The sequence below is a fragment of the Ovis canadensis genome, chromosome X (genome assembly GCF_042477335.2).
Source record: "Ovis canadensis isolate MfBH-ARS-UI-01 breed Bighorn chromosome X, ARS-UI_OviCan_v2, whole genome shotgun sequence".
Lineage (NCBI taxonomy): Eukaryota > Metazoa > Chordata > Mammalia > Artiodactyla > Bovidae > Ovis > Ovis canadensis.
The window spans coordinates 5,510,566-5,531,257 of record NC_091727.1 but is presented as its reverse complement, the minus strand read 5'-3'; the positions used below and the strand labels follow the sequence as shown (position 1 = coordinate 5,531,257).

The following is a 20,692-nucleotide window of genomic DNA, read 5'->3' as shown; positions in this document are numbered from 1 at the left end:
CCGGCTGATGCAGGAGGCGCGGGTTCCACCCTGATCCAGGAGGACCCCACAGGCCGCCCAGCAGCTCAGCCCGTTGCCCCCACTACTGGAGCCAGCACACCCTAGAGCTTGTGCTCTGCCACAAGAGAAGCCCCCGCAACGAGGAGCCTGGAGCACAGCAACTACAGAGCAGCCTCCCACTCCCTGCGACTAGACACGAGCCCACGCAGCAAGGAAGACGAAGCAGAGCCAAAAACAAACAAGCACAGTTATTACCAAAAAATCGCCACTCCTCACAACAGCACTAGCAGACAGCCTCGTTTCTTGAACACTGAACCCTCTGAAAGCAATTTATGTAAACTTTAGGACTTTAGGATCCACCCCTTATGATCAGAGGAATTATTTTGCCTATTTCACGGTAAAGGAAAATGAGACTCCCAGAGTTTATACAGGTTGCCCCAAGGTACCCGTCCAGACGGTGTATTAAAAAGGAGAGACATCTCTTTGCCAACCAAGGTCTGTATAGTTACAGCTATGGTTTTTCAAGCAGTCATGTACGGACGTGACAGTTGGACCATAAAGAGGCCTGAGCACCAGAGAACTGAGGTTTTCAGATTGCGGTGCTGGAGAAGACTCTGGAGAGCCCCTTGAACAGCAAGGAGATAAGCAGTCAATCCGAAAGGAAATCAACCCTGAACATTCATTGGAAGGACTGATGGTGAAGCTGAAGCTCCAATACCTCTGGTCACCTGATGCAAAGAGCCAACTCACTGGAAAAGACCCTGATGCTGGGAGAGGTTGAGAGCAGGAGGAGAAGGCAGCAACAGAGGATGAGATGGTTGGATGGCATCAGCGACTTGACAGACGTGAGCTTGAGCAAGCTCCTCGAGATAGTGGAGGAGAGAGGAGCCTGGTGTGCCGCAGTCCATGGGGTTACAGAGAGTCAAACATGACTTTTAGGGACTGAACAACTACCAACAACCCATCCAGCAGGGGCCACGGGTGACGAGAAGCTGATGAACCTGCAGCTCGAGAGCTGGGCTATCATAACCTTCCCATCGTGTGCCCACTATGTCTATGTCAGGAACACAACAGGTACACAACCATCTTTAAGCCAGCAGGTGACATGCACACGAAGATAATAACGTTTCATGATAACGAAATTCTAATTGGTAAGGTGCTTTCCTGCTCCCATAGGCCTCAGAGCTTAAGAACAGGGATTGAGGTCTTCGCTGGTGGCCCAGTGCTTAAGACTCTACCTTGCAGGGCAACCGGACACTTATACGTGGTGCTCTCTACCTGGTCCAGGAAGATCCTACGTGCCGTGGAACAGGTGAGCCCACATGCCAGAAGTACTGAGCCCAGAGGCTGCGAGTGCTGAAGTGTGTGCACCCGAGGGCCTGTGCTCCCCAACAAGAGAGAGGCCCCCACAATGAGAAGCCTGCACAAGGTAAGCAGAGAATAGGCCCTTTGTGGCAACTAGAGAAAGCCCACACACAGCAGTGAAGACCCACCACAAGCCAAAACAATAAAAAAGAGTGACTGAGAATCAGCGGAAGACAAAAGGTTCGACATGATATGCACAAATGAGGGTATTGATGAATTCATAGTCTATGAGAATTTTGCAAATTTCTGGCGCTGAAATGTATTCATCTGACAGTCAATTCCTAGGCAGGTTGATAAGAAGTGCGGGGGTCCCCGAGGAGAGAGGGATCTGGGGGTCTCGAGGAGGGGATAGTAAAGTAAAGTAGTCACTCAGGCATGCCTGACTCTTTGCAACCCCATGGACTGTAGCCTACCAGGCTCCTCTTTCCATGGCATTTCCCAGGCAAGAGTACTGGAGTGGATTGCCATTTCCTTCTCCAGGGGCTCTTCCTGACCCAGAGATCGAACCTGGGTCTCCAGCATTGCAAGCAGACGCTTTGCCATCTGAATCACCAGGGAAGCCCAGAGGAGCTAGGGGTCTGGAATTCTCAAAGAGAAGGAAAGAAGAAACTTTTTTTTCCCCCCTCTACATTCCTTAGTCTTAATCACATAAAACCGCTGGTTTCTTTTTTTTCCTTTAAGCCGGGAACTGATGGTTACCCAACAAACAACTCAGTTTAAACTCTGTACTAGGGATTATATGGAGAAGGAAATGGCAACCCACTCCAGTGTTCTTGCCTGGAGAATCCCAGGGATGGCGGAGCCTTGTAGGCTGCCGTCTATGGGGTTGCACACAGTCAGACACGACTGACGCGACTCAGCAGCAGTAGCAGGGATTATATAACAACAATATATCCTGCTAGAGGACAGTTTCTCCTTCCTGAGAACCTTCTGCCTAATCCTGATATCTTAGAATGTGTATTATGGGAGTGGGTCTGGTAAAATTTTTACAACCTTGAGACACTCTTTTGACTTATAATAGCTAATTAAAAAGTATATAATTCCCTTGCCAAAGACTAGGAAGTGGGGCACTTCCCACCTCCTTCTTATGTCTATGTCAGAAGCTTTCTCTGACCCTTTTCACTGTAGTAAAAACGTCTGCCACACAAGAGCCCCGAGTGGTCAAGCCTGGTCTCTGGTCCCAAAGCTAAATCTTCTTCAGAGATCAAGAATCCGACACCGTTCATCCTAAGCTATCATATCTTGTATCTTGATGTTGGTGCTTAATAGGAAAAAAAAAAATCATTTCACAAGCATTTGGGTCATTTTGTAAATTGAGTGTGTGGTTAATGGAGAGTGAATTCCCTGAATTAGTGCTTCCCTGACTTGTCTGATGATAAGAAGCACTCTGGGGCACTTGTAAAAAGTACTGATCCTTGGAATATCAAGCCTGGGAACAGCAAAGGCAAGAATCACTTTCCCGCTTTGCTTAGTCTATCAGTTGACTAATCCCTGTTGATTCAGGACAAGCAGAGAAAGGCACACACAAAAACAAAGACAAAAATAACAACAACAACAAAACACTGTCTCTGGTCCCTCAGTTGCTTTCACCAAAAACATTAAAAAACAGAGAGAGAGAGAAACAGACATCTGTCCATCGATATATTGCATCTGCAATTTAGCAAATTTCCAAAGACCAAATATATTAATTTGTCAACTTGACTGCTTCATAGGAGGGGAAAAAATCCCCCAGGCATATAGATGGTTTTGTAAAAATTTCCATCCAGATCTTGATATCAACTATGTAAGTGAAAAGATTACTCTGTGAAACCTTCCTAAGTTTGAAGATGATAAGAAGTTTCCATTGGAGGGAGGGGATATAGTTATACTTATGGCTGATTCACCTTGCTGTACAGCAGAAACCAACACAACATTGTCAAGCAATTATCCTTCAATTAAAAATTTAAAAAAAATTTTTTTTCCACTGCCCAAGAATTACCTTTAAGAAAATTTGCTTTTGTCAGAAAAGCAAAATCACCTTCTTTATTCTATGAAGACAATGCCATTCAATTAGAGAAAAACTGTCAGGGTACAAGATGCTGAATGTGTTTCAGACTAACATTATCAACATTTAAACTATTCTGGATACTAGGCTACGCTCAAAAGCTCAAGAGCACAAGCTTTTCTTGTAGCCTCCACCTCTGACTCCTTGCACCAACCATGTATATAGTTTATAGATTCCACGGTTTGAAGGTTCAGAGACACCTTCATAAAGTGTCTCTACCTCATAGAGATAGATCCAAAATATTACAATGAAAAAAGCACAAAATATATGATGTCCCCCCCTACCAAGAGTGATAGTCATTAGCATAAAACAGTAGGCTATCACCTCCAAAGACATCAGGCATTACAACTGTCAATGCAGGATGTAAAATAAATATGCATTAAATATCTAAAAAAAAAAAAAAAGAATTAACAACATAAGAAACAAAATATCATAAAAATAGCCAGGAAGATTTTTGAGAGATTAGCAAGCAAAATTTTTAAGGGAAAAAAAGAGATAGTTCAAAGTTAAAAAAAAAAAAACTAAACTAAAACTAAATGGAAGAATTAGAGACTAAGATAGCTGAAGAGAATGCTAATAGATTATAATATGCTGCTGCTAAGTCGCTTCAGTCGTGTCCGACTCTGTGCGTGCCTATAGACGGCAGCGCACCAGGCTTCCCCGTCCCTGGGATTCTCCAGGGAAGAACACGGGAGTGGGTTAGATTATAATATAGATGTATACAAACAATGCAGAGTGAACTACAGAAAAATGAAGTCGAAAAATTAAGTGAAAGTTTTAGATTCCACTAACTAAATATATAAAAAGATCCAAAATATATTTAAACGGATTTTTTTAAATGCAAAAGAGGCAACATTGAAAGAAAATAGTGGAGAACTCCGCAGCTTTGGTGAAAGACAAAGATATTTAGAATCAAAGACCAATCAGTTTCAAGCTGCAAGATTAAAAAGAAAGTCGAATCATGTTCTAGCCAAATTGGTAATATCAAACACAAGGAGACAGAAATTTTGACGGTAAAATGCAGGTAATAGAAAAATATATATGTAGTTCATGATTCCTGTGCTATGAACTCAAAGCAGTTGAAGACATAAAATCAACTCAAGAAAACTATTCAAAGAAAGTGAAAAGATGGTGATAATAAAGATAGCACCAACTGACGGAGAAAAAGACATGAAACAGAGCTAGAACAGAGCTGAGTGTTCAGTTTTTTAACAGAAGGGTAAAATTAAGAATCATCTGGAAAACTGTCCCAGGAAAAAAAAAATGAAGCACACATAACTGATGATGGAAATGAACTGGGAAGATGACTACGTTATAGTCAATATTTCAAAATCTCAATCGTACACATTCCCTTAAAAGCATTCAGTTCAGTTCAGTCGCTCAGGCGTGTCCGACTCTTTGCAACCCCATGAATCGCAGCACGCCAGGCCTCCCTGTCCATCACCAACTCCCGGAGTTCACTCAGACTCACGTCCATCGAGTCCATGATGCCATCCAGCCATCTCATCCTCGGTCGCCCCCTTCTCCTCCTGCCCCCAGTCCCTCCCAGCATCAGAGTCTTTTCCAATGAGTCAACTCTTCGCATGAGGTGGCCAAAGTACTGGAGCTTCAGCATCATTCCTTCCAAAGAAATCCCAGGACTGACCTCCTTCAGAATGGACTGGTTGGGTCTCCTTGCAGTCCAAGGGACTCTCAAGAGTCTTCTCCAACACCACAGTTCAAAAGCATCAATTCTTTGGCGCTCAGCCTTCTTCACAGCCCAACTCTCATCCATACATGACCACAGGAAAAACCATAGCCTTGACTACACAGACCTTAGTCAGCAAAGTAATGTCTCTGCCTTTGAATATGCTATCTAGGTTGGTCATAACTTTCCTTCCAAGGAGTAAGCGTCTTTTAATTTCATGACTGCAATCACCATCTGCAGTGATTTTGGAGCCCCCGAAAAATAAAGTCTGACACTGTTTCCACTGTTTCCCCATCTATTTCCCATGAAGTGATGGGACCAGATGCCATGATCTTCGTTTTCTGAATGTTGAGCTTTATGCCAACTTTTTCACTCTCCACTTTCACTTTCATCAAGAGCACTAAGAAAAACTAAAAAAAAAAACTAAAATCCTACATTATCAGATACACATTAAATAAAAATGGTATCACTACGTTTCTGTATAAAGTGTGCATGTGTTATATTTCACAAGGAAAAAAAAACCAGAAAATAAATATTACAGCAAGGTAGAAGGATACAAGATTAACATACAGAAATCAACTAATTTCTTTAATAATGAAACGTAAGAAAGGGAATGCAGAAAAAAATGATGCATTTTAGAATTGCACCAACAAATAAAATACGCAGAAAAGAAATGTCACAATGTGACCAGAGCTTGCTAGGTTCCTTCTTTCCTTGGTTTGTGATGCAATCAAAAAACTCTTCCATGCAGCCAAGAGAGGAGCCAATAGCCATATATAGGCCCTTGCTGTTCTTGCTGTTCAGCTGCTCAGTCGTGTCTGACTCTTTGTGATGCCGTGGACTGCAGCACCCCAGGCTTCCCTGTCCTTTACCATCCCCTGGAGCTTGCTCAAACTCATGCCCACCCAGTGGGTGATGCCATCCAACCATCTCATTCTCTGCCATCCCCTTCAATTCCTCTTGCCTTCAATCTTTCTCAGTCATGTCCAACTCTTTGTGACCCCATGGACTGTAGCCCACCAGGGCTCCTCTGTCCCTGTGATTCTCTAGGCAAGAATACTGCTGCGGGTTAACCAATTCCTTCTCCAGGGAATCTTCTTGACCCAGGACTCAAACCTGGGTCTCCAGTATTGCAGGCAGATTGTTTACCAGAATCTGAGTGAGCCACAGGAAGTCCCATAGAGGCACTTATATTCATTAAAACTGGGCTTCCCTGGTGGGCCAGTGGTTAAGAATTCACCTTCCAATGCAGGGGACATGGGTTCCATCCCTGGTCCGGGAAGATCCCACGTGCCTGGGGGCAACAAAGCCAGTGCTTGGCAATGACTGAAGCCAGTGAGTCACAGCAAGAGAAGCCCGTGAGTCACAAGAGAAGCCACCGTAACGAGCAGCCCACACACAACAACTGGAGACCAGCCCCTCCCTCACAGCAAAACTAGAGAAAGACCCAGCATGCAGCAATGAAGACCCAGCGCGGCGAAAACCGAAACAATTAAGAAAAAAGATTCTTAATTCATTACTTACAATTCAATAAAACTTAAAGCTCACTTCTTGAGTCACGGCAGGCACAGTTCAAATACTCTCCTTTCCACACGCAGCTGGTAAAAGGTATTTTGGGAAACAGATGCTGGACTAGAATCCATCACGGAGAAATTCACAGGTGAGACAGTCAAACGGAGTCCCTGAGTAGCATAAGGGTCTTTCAGGAGGTCAGCAAACTTTTCTGGAAAGAGTTAGAGAGTCAGTATTGTAGGCTCTGTAGGCCAAAGAATCTTTTTTTCACAGCTCAACACTGCTGTCTAAGAAACGTCTTTTTTTAGGTCTTTTGTCTTACAAAAGTCGCCACAGACTGCTCACCCAGGAGTGTCCATGACTGTCTTCCAATAAAACTTTATTGACAGTACAGGCAAGGGGCCAGACTCATCCCAGAGGCTGTAGTGTGCCAACGCCCACAATAGCGGGATGGCCATTCAATGAGCAGAGTGCTTTCTCATTTCCTCAGACTGCTCTTCTGCTAACAGGAGAAAATGACTGCATGACAGTATATTAATATTTTATTCTCCACCCCCCATAGTACTTCCCTGGTGGCTCAGATGGTAAAGCATCTACCTATAATACAGGAGACTCGGGTTCAATCCCTGGGTCAGGAAGATCCCCTGGAGAAGGAAATGGCAACCCACTCCAGTACTCTTGCCTAGAAAACTCCCACAGACAGAGGAGCCTGGTAGGCTACAGTCCATGGGGTCACAGAGTCAGACACGACTGAGCTACTTCACTTTCACTTTCCCCATAGTACTTGCCAAAACACAACATATTCAACAAAAAAGAAAAAAAAAATCAGACCAGGACCTTTTTTTTCTCTCTGTCTCTCCCACAAAAGCTGTCCTGTCCTCTAAATGTGAGTAAAGCCAGCTCTGATGTTTATCATCTCTTTCCCCGGTACCACAGTTCACAGACTCCACTAAAGAATGCACCGGGCTGGCTTGAAATCGAAGCTACCTGGGGAAGGTCACATCCCTTAAACACACAAATGTTTTTCAGTCGGAACGGGGCTCCCGAGGCGAGCAGCGGTGATGGGAGGCTGCCACTGGGGAGCCCTGCTGGAAACGCGTCAGCAGCTTGTTAGGCAAAAACCCTTGACGTCTGCCTCCCCCGTCTTGACGTCTGCCTTCCGCGCCTCGTCACGAGCCTCCTGCGGTCGCTGGTCCTGTGTTCTCCACGTGTGCCTCACTCCAGCGAGAAATAAAAGCTCTCTTCCCTCTAGACTGGCACAAAGACACTGTCTGGAAAGGCTTTAACTCAGAGCTCAGGGCGTACAGATTTCACAAGCCTCCCCCGATCTCCCCAGGCCAGCCTCGAAGAGATTAATTTAGCAGAACCCTTGGGGCCGCCCCCCCACCTAGAGATAGAAACACTTGAGGCTCTGGACCCTCTACCAACAGCAGGGCTTGCAGGTACATGAATGGAAAACTACTCAGCAAACGTGAACACAACAAAACGACACAGACAAAGCTCACATTTACTGAGAAAAAAATTCTGAACCACGGGGATTTCATTTACGTGTAGGGCCAGGTGTCAGGCATGGGTTTCCCTATAAAACCAGCATGAAACTGGTTTTTTTTTTTTAATTTTATTTATTTTTGGCTGCCCTGTGTCTGTCGCTGCACGCAGACATTTCTCGAGTTGCCGAGGGCCAGTGCTATTCTTCGTTGTGGTGTCTGGGCTTCTCCTTGAGGGGCTTCCCTTACTGTGGGTAAGGGTTCACAAGCTTCAGTATTTGCAGCTCTGAGGCTCAGTAATTTGGTTCCCAGGCTCTAGACCACAGGCTTAGTTTCTCCGCAGAGTGTGGGATCTCCCCAAATCAGGATCCAACCAGCGTCTCCTGCATTGGCAGGTGGGTTTTTTTCTTTTTTAATCACTGAGCCAACAGGAAAGCCTGTGACACCATCTTCACCATACCTGCTACACCCACCGCCACGTACATCAGTTTTCCCAACTGCTCGTTAATGAAGAAAAAAATCTATGTGTGCAGAGAAAAGCCAAGGGCAACAATGACAACATCTGGGCTGCACATTTAGGAAATGTGCATTAAAACTGGTCAAAAATTGGGGGCAGTATTTAGTAACCTCTGCTATGAGCTTTGTGCAAAGTTATAGCTGCTGAAGACATAAATAACCTTCCCGCTGACACTGCCATCTGACTGCGCCTCTGTTACCGGGTGTCTCTTAACCACATACTGAATCCTCAGAAATGCCTTAAATACAAACATATATACATTATACATATCTATGAGAAAGCCGCTCAGTTGTATCCAACTCTTTGCGACCCCATGGACTATACAGTCCCTGGAATTCTCCAGGCCAGAATCCTGGAGTGGGTAGCCTTTCCCTTCTCCAGGGGATCTTCGCAACCCAGGGATTGAACCCAGGTCTCCTGCATTGCAGGTGGATTCTTTACCCACCTGCAATTTTCGGAAAGCCCAAAAATACTCTCTCTATATATATATATGTGTATATATATATACACACACACAGATAGATGATAAATACACATGTAAATACTATAGACATGATTGAGACACACATGTACATACATGATAGATAGGAATAGAATAAATTAGCATTTATTGAACATGGTTGTTGTTGTTTAGTCGCTCAGTCATGTCTGACTCTCTGTGACCCCATGGACTGTAGCCCACCAGGCTACTCTATCCATGGGATTCTCCAGGCAAGGATACTGGAGTGGGTTGCCATTTCCTCCTGCAAGGGATATTCCTAATCCAGGGGTCAAACCCATGTCTCCTCCATTGGCAGGCAGATTCTTTACAGCCACCACGGAAGCCCCTATTGAACGCTGCAAAGCCTCAAAGTCTCTGTATATAATCTATTTTTCAATTGTCCAGATAAAGAAATTGAAGCTCACAGAAGTTAAAATAGAATCAGATCACGCAGCTAGGAAGTAAATGGCTTGTATATCTAACCCTTGACTTGCTTGGAACTTATGTACAATTATCAATTCTTATAGGATATATTATATTTAGATGAGATAGCTTAGGGCTATGAATTGCTTCTGCATAAAAACTGCTACCTTGATGAGACTTCCCTGCTGGTCCAGTAGCTAAGACTCCAAGTTCCCAATGCAGAGGGCCTGGGTTTCATCCTCAGTCAGGCAGCTAGATTCCCACATGCTGCAACTAAGACAAATTTTTTTTTTTAAGCTGCCGCCATAATACATGGGACTTCACAGGCAGCTCAGCGGTAAAGAATCTGCCTGCAACGCCCGAGATGCACAAGACGCTGGTTTGATCCCTGTGTTGGGAAAATCCTCTGGAGGACGGCATGATAACCTACTCCAGTATTCTTGCCTGGAGAATCCCACGGACAGAGGAGCCTTGTGGGCTACAGTCAGTGGAATCGGAGAGTCAGACACAACGGAAGTGACTGAGTATGCCTGCACACACCATAATACATATATGTGTGTGTGTATATATATATATATATATATACACATTTATGTGTGTGCATAAGTATGTGTGAATACATACACACACATACTCATTTTCTGTCAAAGACCTCCTTCATTTCACATAAAGTCGAAGTCAGATGCTTTTACAATTCAAGATGAATCAGGAATGGGAAAGATCTTTACCAGATCCAGCATGGAAAGAGCTGTCTTTCAAAAGTTTCATTGATTGATTTAGAGTAGGTATAGGTCGATCTTGTCTTTACATCTTCAGGAGAGGCTCAGGAGAAGTCTTACGTGCAAACGTGTTGGAGAAAAGGAATAGAAATGCAGGTGGTTGGGAATCCTGGGTCAGCCGGGACTCACCCCTCGCTACGCCTGATGAGTTTATTTTATATTGATTCCGTTTTGGCCGTGCTGGGTCTTCACTGCTGCGGCAGAGAGCCGGGGGGTGGGGTGGGGGGGGGGGCTACTCTTTGCTGCAATGCTTGGTCTTCTCATTGCTGTGGCCTATCTTGTTTCATAGCACAGGCTCCAGGGTGCAAGGGCTTCCATAGTGGAAGGTCCCAGGCTCCAGAGCACACGCTGAGCAGTTGTGGCTGAGCTGCCTTGAGGCAAGTGGGGATCTTTCCAGTCCAGGGACGGAGCCCGTGTCTCCTGCCCTGGCAGGGGGATTCTTTACTGCCACCAAGGACACCCTCCTGATGAATTTAAATGAGGTGGTTCTCGGGAGGAGCCCTAAGGTACTGCCCACACCCCCATCCTCGCCTGCCTCTGTTGCTTCAACGTGCCTCTGCGCCTCTAGGCCTGGCCCCTACCCACATTCAGCGCAGATGACTTTTTCTCCTCTTTCCTCTCTCAATCCATCACCTTTTTAAATGTCAAGATAAGAATGTTCCTGGCCACTTTCCCAGTCTTTTCAGTGAGTCAGCAGTGCATCTGTATCTGCAGAGGGCGGACAAGCACAGTCAGATGGATACGGGACACTCTCTTCTGAATTTGTCTACATGTATCACTCTGATCTGCTAGCTTTAGCTGCTACATTAGAAGCTGACCTAATTAGTCCTTTCAATCAGCCTTGCAGTTGGGGAGATGTGTGTGTGTTGCAAGCATTTATAATCAGCTCTAATGTCAGTTCCGAATGTAACAGAAGCCACTGGTTGGCCAACGAGCAACTCTGCTAAGACTTTCTAAGCTTTATCTTGCTGTTGTTCAGTTGCTAAGTCGTGTCCAACTCGTCAACCCCAAGGGCTGCACCACACCAGGCTCTCTTGTCCTTCACTATTCCTGGAGTTTGCTCAAATCCATGTCCATCAAGCCGGTGATGCCATCCAACCATCCTATCCTCTGTCGTCCCCTTCTCCTCCTGCCCTCAATCTTTCCCAGCATCAGGATGTTTTCAAATGAGTCAGCTCTTCGCATCAAGTGTCCAAAGTATTGGAGCTTCAGCTTCAGCATCCAATGAATATTCAAGGTTGATCTCACTTAGAACTGACTGGTTTGATCTCCTTGCGGTCCAAGGGACTCTCAGGAGTCTTTTCCAGCACCACAATTTAAAAGCATCAATCAATCAATTAAAACTTCTATTATTGTCATTATTTTTCTCCAGGTCCCACAGAAACATACATTCTTCGTCAAGGTGCAGAGGTCAACTTTCAGAGTCAAATGTCCGGGTCACATTAAACTAGAATTTCCAGTAAGCAAACTGTCCAGCATTACTGAGGACCTGAGAAGCTGAGAGAGAAACGAACCACATGGCACTTGCGTTGTTTACGAAATGAATCTATTTTCCCTCTCCGTGGTAACCAACTATGTTCAAAAAGCACGTGTATTTTGTGACAAGATCTTTCCCTTTGTTCTTTAGCATGTTTTCGTATTAAAAGCCCAAATATCCCTCAGGGATGCAAAACAGGGGCTTCCCTGGTGGTCCAGTGGTTAAGAATCCGCCTTCCAGTGCAGGAGACGCGGGTTCGATCCCCGCTCAGGGAAGATTTCACATGCCGTGGAGCAACTAAGCCTGCGCCCCACGACTTTTAAAGCTTACGTGCCTTAGAACCTCTGCTCTGCACCAGGAGAAGCCCCCCCAGTGAGAAGCCCCCGCACCTCAACTAGACATCAGTCACCACTCGCCACAACCAAAGAAAGTCACCGTGTAGCAACGAAGATCCCCACAGCCCAATAAAATATATATATATAAATTTGAAAAAAATAAACAAACAGCGACTCAAGTTTGGTCTTGCTGCTGCTGCTGCTAAATCTCATCTGATCGTCCCGGACCCCAGCTCTCACCTCTGCTCTTACAGTCTTGGTGTCTGCTTGAGTATTTATCAGCTTGAGCATGTTGGTCATCTGTGTCCAATCAGTCATGATCAGCTGGCCCCAAACGTGTTTCCCTGTTCCTCCTCCACTCTGTGTTTCTTCTTCCCAACTTTCTTGCTGGTCACACCACAGCTCTGCCGGTTACTAGGACACTTAGAACGTAGGGTTATCTTCGATGGTTCTATTCCCTTTTATTTCTGTTGGCACCAGTTTGCTGCATACCTATTAACATAAAGTGCCGAGCAAGATTTTTTGTGGAATATTCTCTTTTTTTAAAATTTATTTATTTTTCTCTTGATTTATTCCATCCTCTCTTTATCTCAACAGCCAATTCTTTTCTCCTTAGTTAACATGAAAGACTCCTCATTTCAGAGCAGGAAATTTCCCAGAGTCTAAATTCCCAAGTCATTCGTCTGCAAAGCATTGCTGGGCTACCTATGTTCTTTTTCTTAGGGGGGGAAATTAATATTTTTATTTAAATATCAATTCAAATATTATTAAAAATTAAATAATATTTAATATTTCCTACTTCGTGATATCTCTTTGACCTCATTTGCTGTTACAGCTGGCACATTCTGGCACCGCAGAACAATCGTGCATATCACTGTCAACATCATATATTTTATATACTGCATTCCCAACTACGTTATAACAAGTGAAGTGAAGTGAAAGTCGCTCAGTGTCTGACTCTTTGCAACCCCATGGACTGTAGGAATTCTCTGGGCCAGAATACTGGAGTGGGTAGCCTTTCCCTTCTCCATGGGACCTTCCCAACCCAGAGACTGAACGCAGGTCTCCAGAATTGAAGGCAGATTCTTTACCACCTGAGCCATAAGGGAAGCCCAATGTTATAAGAACTTTGCAAGTAAAAAGAAGCGAAAAATGTATACTCTTCCTAAACCCAAATGGCTAGCTAGTTCCTTCTAGCCCAGTTTCACCCATGAGCTGTCGAGCTTGCTTTTCCAATTAGATCCCCAACATCTCGGAGTTCAGAGGCCATGAATGACTTCTACAAACCGCAGGAGCCATTACATTAAGCATCTCCCACTGCCCGACTTTAGAAACCACAAACTTTTGCCGGGTTATGTGGGGAAATGCCCGAGTTAACCTCACGGGCCATTACTGGACAGTGAGGAATGCAATAGCCATTACCGGACAGTGAGGAATGCAATACTTTGGGCCATCGAGTGCAGCTTCTCCGGTTCAGCCCATTTTGCTAAAAGCACGTGGCTCCACGTGGTTCCTCTCTGACTCGGGCTTTGGACAAGAAACCGTGCCGACCAGCTATCAAGTCAGAGCAGGTGTCTGAGCAGCTAGGTGTTTGTAGGTGCCTCTGCTGTTCTGTGGCCTTCCCAGGTGGCACAGTCATAAAGAATCCACCTGCCAATGCAGGAGACGCAGGTTTGATCCATTCCTGGGTAGGGAAGTTCCCTTGGAGAAGGAAATGCCAACCCACTCCAGGATTCTTACCTGGGAAATCCCACGGACAGTGGAGCCTGGCGGGCAAAGAGTCAGACACGACTTAGCGACTGGACAACAACAGCAACAACCACGAGTGTTGTTCTTCACGGGGCTGTGACATAACCTCCAGGCAGCTCCCTACGGAGAAAGGCACCACGAATGAGATGCAGACGGGGAGTTTTTGGGTGGCCCCACGGGCAAGGCAGGATGGAACGGGAGGGCCTCGGGCTCTCTGGTCTGATCATATCCAGCAGTTTCTTTCTCAGCGATCAACAAGTGCTGAGTGTCACAGAGGGGACCCCCTGGGAGAGATGAAAGGCAGCCCTAGGGGATCCCAACCTCTGAAACGTAACCCTTGTGTCGTCTTTCAAAGGAGGACTCTTTGAGGGTGAGTGTCATCGGTCACCTTCAAACGGAACCTTTAATCTGTCTGGCTTAGCCCGTGGAATCCACCCTGTTACTGATGGTTCAGCGATAAGGGCCATCAAGAAAGAACCCCTGTTCGTGGGGGGCCCTGCTGAGGAAGCTGGGGTCTCGGCCACACACCCATCAGCAGGGGTCCCTGCCCAGGAAGCACGACCCGCTCAGTGGGCGCAGCGGCCCGTGTCAGCCTCAGTCTGCAGCTGCCAGCCGTGCAGGGAACTTCTGAGACTCGGGGGGAGCAAGCTGGCATACCGCAGAACCAGAGCAGGCACCGAGGAGCCAGCAAGAGAAACTCAGATGCGCACGCCCACCCCGCAGTGGGGAACCCCTGCTCGCTGCACCCTCCCCAGACACCATCAGCCTGCTCTGAAAATGACAGAATGATCACAAACCACGGGGCCTGCGGCTTGTAAAGGCAAATAATGCTCGGTGTGGTAGTCGCTCAGTCGTGTCCCACTCTTGGTGTCCCCATGGACTATAGTCCACCATGGTCCTCTGTCCATGGGATTCTCTGGGCAAGAATACTAGACTGGGTTGCCATGCCCTCCTCCAGGGGACCTTCCCGACGCAGGGACTGAAGCCAGTTCTCCCACGCTGCAGGCAGACTCTTGACAGCCTGAGCCCACCAGGGAAGCCCTTAGTGGAGATGTAAATCTGCAGTTCATGTAGCCACAAAGGGAATAACGCTAATTTCATCATACACATTTACTCTTTTCAAATTATGTTAAACTGCATTCAAACTGCCCAGGTAATAATACAAAAAAAAAAAAAAAGATATTTGTATTCAAATGATCTGCTTCTTTTTGCAGAGAGGGGTAAAACCCAAGCTATTCCTTACAACTATAAACGTAAAAAAGAATACACATTGTAGTGCTAAGTCGCTTCAGTCATGTTCGCCTCTTTGCGACCCCATGGACTGTAGCCCACCAGGCTCCTCTGTCTATGGGATTCTCCAGCAAGAATACTGGAGTGGGTTGCCATGACCTCCTCCAAGGGATCTTTCCAACCCAGGGATCAAACCTGAATCTCTTACGTCTCCTACATGGGCAGGCAGGTTCTTGACCACTAGCGCCACCTAGGAAGCCCAAATACACAAGCAGAGTGCCTATTCAACCCTGGATTAATTAACTAGTGGGCTTCCCTGCTGGCTCAGCGGTAAAGAACCCGCCTGCCAAAAAGGAGATGCAGCTTAGATTCCTGGGTAGGGAAGATCCCCTGGAGGAAGAAATGACAACCCACTCCAGGATTCTCGCCTAGAGAATCCCATGGACAGAGGAGCCTGGCGGGCTACAGTCCATGGGGTTGCAGGAGAGGTGGACACGACTTAGCAACTAAACAAAAACAATTAACTAGGAAGTAAGGGAATTAACTTTCATGCATTATTCTTCCAAATAGTGCACAATTAGCCATAATTCCCCAGAGCTCCAAGGAGATTTTATAAATCTTATGGTGTACACATGTGTTATGCATTGCAAGATAAGTTCCAAACAGAAGCAGAGAAACTCCCTTTTCCTGGACAATTCCCACGTGGGAACATCTGAGACATAGTTTTGGTTTGCCCTTAAAACATGAGGTATTGGGACTTCCCTGGTGGTCCAGAGGTTAAGAATCTATCTTGCAGTGCAGGGGAGGCAGGTTTGACCCCTGGTTAGAGAATGAAGATCCCACATGCCTGGGGGCAACTAAGCCCTCCAGCGCTACAAGTAGACAGACCATATTCTGTACCTACAGAGCCCACACACCACAGCTAGACAGGCTGAGTGCCGGAAAGAAAGATTCTGCATGACACAAAGAAGGCCCTGCCTGCCACAGCTAAGACCTGAGGCAGCCAAGTAAATAAATGCCTATATACATAAACCTAGACAGCACATTAAACCTAGACAGCATATTAAAAGGCAGAGATATGACTTTGCCGACAAAGATCCATCTAGTCAAAGCTGTGGTTTTTCCAGTAGTCATGCCTGGATGTTAGAGTTGGACCATAAAGAAAGCTGAGCACCGAAGAATTGATGCTTTTGAACTGTGGTGTTGGAAAAGACTCTTGAGAGTCCCTTGGACTACAAGGAGATCCAACCAGTCCATCCTAAAGGAGATCAGTCCTGGATATTCATTGAAAAGACTGATGCTGAAGCTGAAACTCCAATACTTTGGCCACCTGATGCAAAGAGCTGACTCATTTGAAAAGACCCTGATGTAGGGAAAGATTGAGGGCAGGAGGAGAAAGGGACAACATAGGATGAGATGGTTAGATGGCATTACCAACTCAATGGACATGGGTTTGGGTAGACTCCGGGAGCTGGTGATGGACAGGGAAGCTTGCTGCAGTCCATGGGGTTGAAAAGAGTCAGACACCACTGAGCAACTGAACTGAAGTGATCAGAACTCTTGGATCTATGTTAAAAAAAAAATGTAAGGCACTGAAGCTGATTATTAGAAGTCTTTTCCTGCATTCACGATGCATCCTGGTTGGTCCACGCTAAATCTGTCTGGGACTCAAATTTTCACTTTAGCAAGGGTCTTCTAGGGTGCTTAGGGGGCTGGTATTCAAAAGCCATTTTCATGGTAGATGTTGCTCAGTTGCCAAGTTGCGTCTGCCTCTTCGTGACCCTGTGGACGGCAGCACGCCAGGCTTCCCTGTTCTTCACCAGCTCCCGGAGTCCAAGTTCCTGTCCATTGAGTCGGTGATGCCATCCAACCATCTCATCCTCTGTCGTCCCCTTCTCCTCCTGCCTGCAGTCTTTCCCAGCATCGGGGCCTTTTCCACCAGCAGCTGTTCATAGCAGGTATCAGAATTAAATCACAAATGCCATCTACTACATACACACTGCGTATAGACCTCAGCTCACTTTTAAAAACGGAGTATATTTACCAATCTGTAAATAACTTTGGGGCCTGTGCTCTTCGTCTGCTGCTTCGTCTGCTGGTTTCGGCTGTGCTGGGTCTGGCTGCGGCGTGCCGGCTTTCTCGAGCTGCACCGAGTCGGGGCTGCCCTGCTCTCGTGGTGTGCGTGCGTCTCCCTGGGGTGATTTCTCTAGTTTTGGGGCACAGGCTCCATAGTTGTGGCGCATGGGCTTCGCTGCCCTGTGGCACGTGGCATCTTTCCGGACCTACACGTCCTCTGCACTGGCAGGTGGACTCTTAACCACTACACCACCAGCAAAGTCCTGGGACCTGTACTTTAAAGCGGGAGATTAAACCCCATATTTTGAAAGACTACATTCACTACATTAGTTCACCTTCTCTAAGACAAATTTGGTACCCAGAGATTCTATTTTTCTTCTCCACATATTTCCTGGTAAACTGCCCTACTTTAAATAATCAACTTCTCTGTCTAATGGATGTCCTGTAGCAAGTGATAGCTGCTGTACCTTGTTACTGATGCAATACAGGAAAAAGCTTGAGAGTGTGATAGAAGGCATCCGAGTCTGGGCTTCCCTGGTGGCTCAGCAGGAGCCTGGAGGGTCTACAGGGTTGCAAACAGTCAGAGACAATGAAGCAAGTAAACACCACCACCCTAGTCTAGCATCTGCACTGGCGAATTCTCTACAGAAAAAAATAAAGTACAACCTCAAACTTCAAAACACAAAGCACTGGGCTCCGTAAGTATCTCTGCTCCCAGACTTTGTTAAGTATCTCTGCTCCCAGACTTCCTTAAGGATTTCTGCCCTTGACCAGCCTTTCTCTTCAAGGATGTAACATGACTTAAGAGAAGAAGGAAGAGGGGGAACGAGACAGGGAGGGAGAAAGGAAATTTGCATGTGTGCTTAGCTGCTCCATCATCTTCAACTCTTTGCCAAAAAATAAGAGTTGTAGCCATGCTCCACTCAAAAAAAAATTTTTTTTTATTAAAAGAAGAAGAGGAAGAAAATCACAGGAACTGTATGTGTTGTCTGTGCTGGGCAAGGGACTCTTTTGTGGGAGTCCCTAGGGCCCTATGCTGCCTGCTGTCTCCCTTGGGACCTATGTAGAAAGCAGGCTTCCTATGTTTAGGGTTTCCTGGAAAAGGGTGTGATAAAGGTGCCAGGTAAACTACAGGGCCCACAGTTACACGTGCATTTCAGATAAACAGCGAAAAAAAAAAAAAAAAGAAAAAAAGACGTCACACGGGCTTACAGTTTCCATCAGCTGCAAAAACACAGCCGATGTTGGAGTGAAAGAGAAGAAGGAAGCAGGAGAACTGTAAATTGAGAGCCATAACCCAACACATGAGGCATCGGAAGGCCACGGGACACGAAGGCCAGCAGTCTGAGGCAGCCACGTCTACCAGGAAGATGCCCTCTGAACCACAGGCTCAAACAGGACCAAGGGCTCACAGCCGGGATGTTGGAGCTCTGGACACCTCAATGTCCAGGCTGTCCTCTAAAATAGAAATATTTTAGGCTGTCCTCTAAACTAGAAATACTTTGTAAGTATTTTTTCTTCTGCAAAAATGGATAACATGCTTTTAAAAACACACCTGTTTTAAGAGGCTTCTGTTTTTGATGAAATTCACACATATGGGAAGCCTGCATCAAAGACGCTTGTTATTTTTTTTTTTGCTTTATTTTTAATTGCAGTATAAAGAGTTTCGTAATAATATAAAGTCTTATATGCTTTCCCAGGTGCCTACTTTAATTACAAGAAAAAAGAAGAATACGGTTTTACATGCATTTACATGCCTCCATTGGAACATTGCAGGGATGTTTTCTGACATGTTGTTTCAAAAATCTGAACCGTTTGTATCTGGGGGGAAAAAAAACCTAGCCATTTACCTCCGAGATGAAACAAAAATGTTGTTGAGGTGTGGCTCAGACAGAGGAGCAGTGCTCAGCCAGTTCTGACTCACCTTGTGTTCATCATGGACCCACACATGATGAACACTGTCAGCTTGCTTTCCTCAGGAGCAGGATCACTGTAATGTTTCTAGAGGCTTCTTATGTTACCTGCAGGAGAAGGAGATGGCAACCCCCTCCAGTATTCTCGCCTGGGAAATCCCATGGACAGAGGAGCCTGGCAGGCTACCGTCTGCGGGGTCGCAAAGAGTCGGACACGACTGAAGCGACTAAAGAACAATATGTTACTCACATATCTCGACAGGAACAGACTTCAAAGGCACACACTACACCACTTGAGTCCAAAGTCACACCGACGGCATCAATATTTTGGTTTCACTTCAAGAGCCCCTGGTACAGTGGTCCTGATAACAAACTTCTTTTAGAAAATCAAATTCCCATAATTTCACGGGATTAACAGGATATCCTAGCTACTGCACTCTTCACTGAGTAAAGCCTTCCCAGAAATGCTTCTGTTATCCTAGTTGGTGGTAGTAAAACCAAAGCCACAGAGAGCATACCAACAGTGCCATCAGGAATAACAAGAGATGTGGGCAGGAAGATGAATGAAATCTTTGCCCAGTGCAAGCTTTCAAGGTACAGGACCTCTCGACGATGACTGTTATAACCTCATTAATACAATCCTTCGCTACTTACCCAAACCAAGACAGACTTGAAAACGAAGAAGGAGAACGTCCAAGAAAGGACACTTGAAAGACACTTGACGTACCAAAGCTTGTGCCAAAACCAACACCGATCATATGCTGAAATCTCTTCTTGAAACATTGTCTGGCACAATCTCTCCTACTAGCGTGCGTGAAAATCAAGAGTAACACTTCTCCAGATCCTGAAATCTCAGAAACGGCTTTTATGGAGTGTGACTATACCACCCTATTAGACAGGGGTTGGTTTATTTCACAGACACTAGGAGCCTTTGCAGAGAAGGCAATGGCAGCCCACTCCAGTACTCTTGCCTGGAAAATCCCATGGATGGAGGAGCCTGGTGGGCTGCAGTCCATGGGGTCGCTAAGAGTTGGACACGACTGAGTGACTTCACTTTCAATTTTCACTTTCATGCACTGGAGAAGGCAATGGCAACCCACTCCAGGGACGGGGGAGCCTGGTGGGCTGCCGTCTATGGGGTCGCACAGAGTTGGACACGACTGAAGCGACTCAGCAGCAGCAGCAGGGGCCTTTGGTGTTGAACTTAGGTTTAGTGAACTAGACTCTGCTAGTGTGCAGTACAGACCTGTCCATGTGAAGAACCTGCAGGCTAACATTTTACAGCTAATCCTTCGGTTCACCACAGTATTATGTAGTAAACTGCTTGTACGCAGATGATTTTAATAAATTCTGACAGCTTTATTTTTAAATGTTTATTTACTTTTAATTGAACAATGACTGCTTTAGGTTAGAGTGTTGGTTTCTACCAAACACCAACCTGAATCGGCCATAGAAATTCTGATGTTTTAAAAAGCTATATTGTAAAGTAATTAGCCTCCAATCAAAATAAATAAATTTATATTAAAAAAATTAAAAAGCTATATTCTGAAATGACTGCTTTTGCCCAAAGTACATTTCTTTCCCTTTTTTTTTTTTTTTTGTATTTGAGGTTCTCTT

At 45.7% G+C, this 20,692-nt stretch overlaps 1 protein-coding gene across 8 annotated transcripts in view; it reads right to left on the bottom strand.

Moving 5' to 3' along the window:
• The window catches only part of LOC138929709 (uncharacterized), a 329,162-nt gene that overhangs the window by 229,682 nt on the left and 78,788 nt on the right, over positions 1-20,692 (bottom strand). For 5 of the 8 annotated variants that reach the window (XM_070289696.1, XM_070289694.1, XM_070289695.1 and 2 more), the window contains exons 4-5: positions 13,848-13,976; positions 13,530-13,757 (exon numbers count right to left, since the gene is read on the bottom strand). In XM_070289696.1, coding sequence (XP_070145797.1) covers positions 13,530-13,561 — 32 coding nt within the window. In that variant the 5' untranslated portion in view covers positions 13,562-13,757; positions 13,848-13,976. Of the gene's footprint in view, positions 1-6,620; positions 6,820-12,347; positions 12,600-13,529; positions 13,758-13,847; positions 13,977-20,692 lie in introns of all 8 variants that reach the window. The other 3 variants (XM_070289692.1, XM_070289691.1, XM_070289697.1) reach the window with 1 other exon arrangement.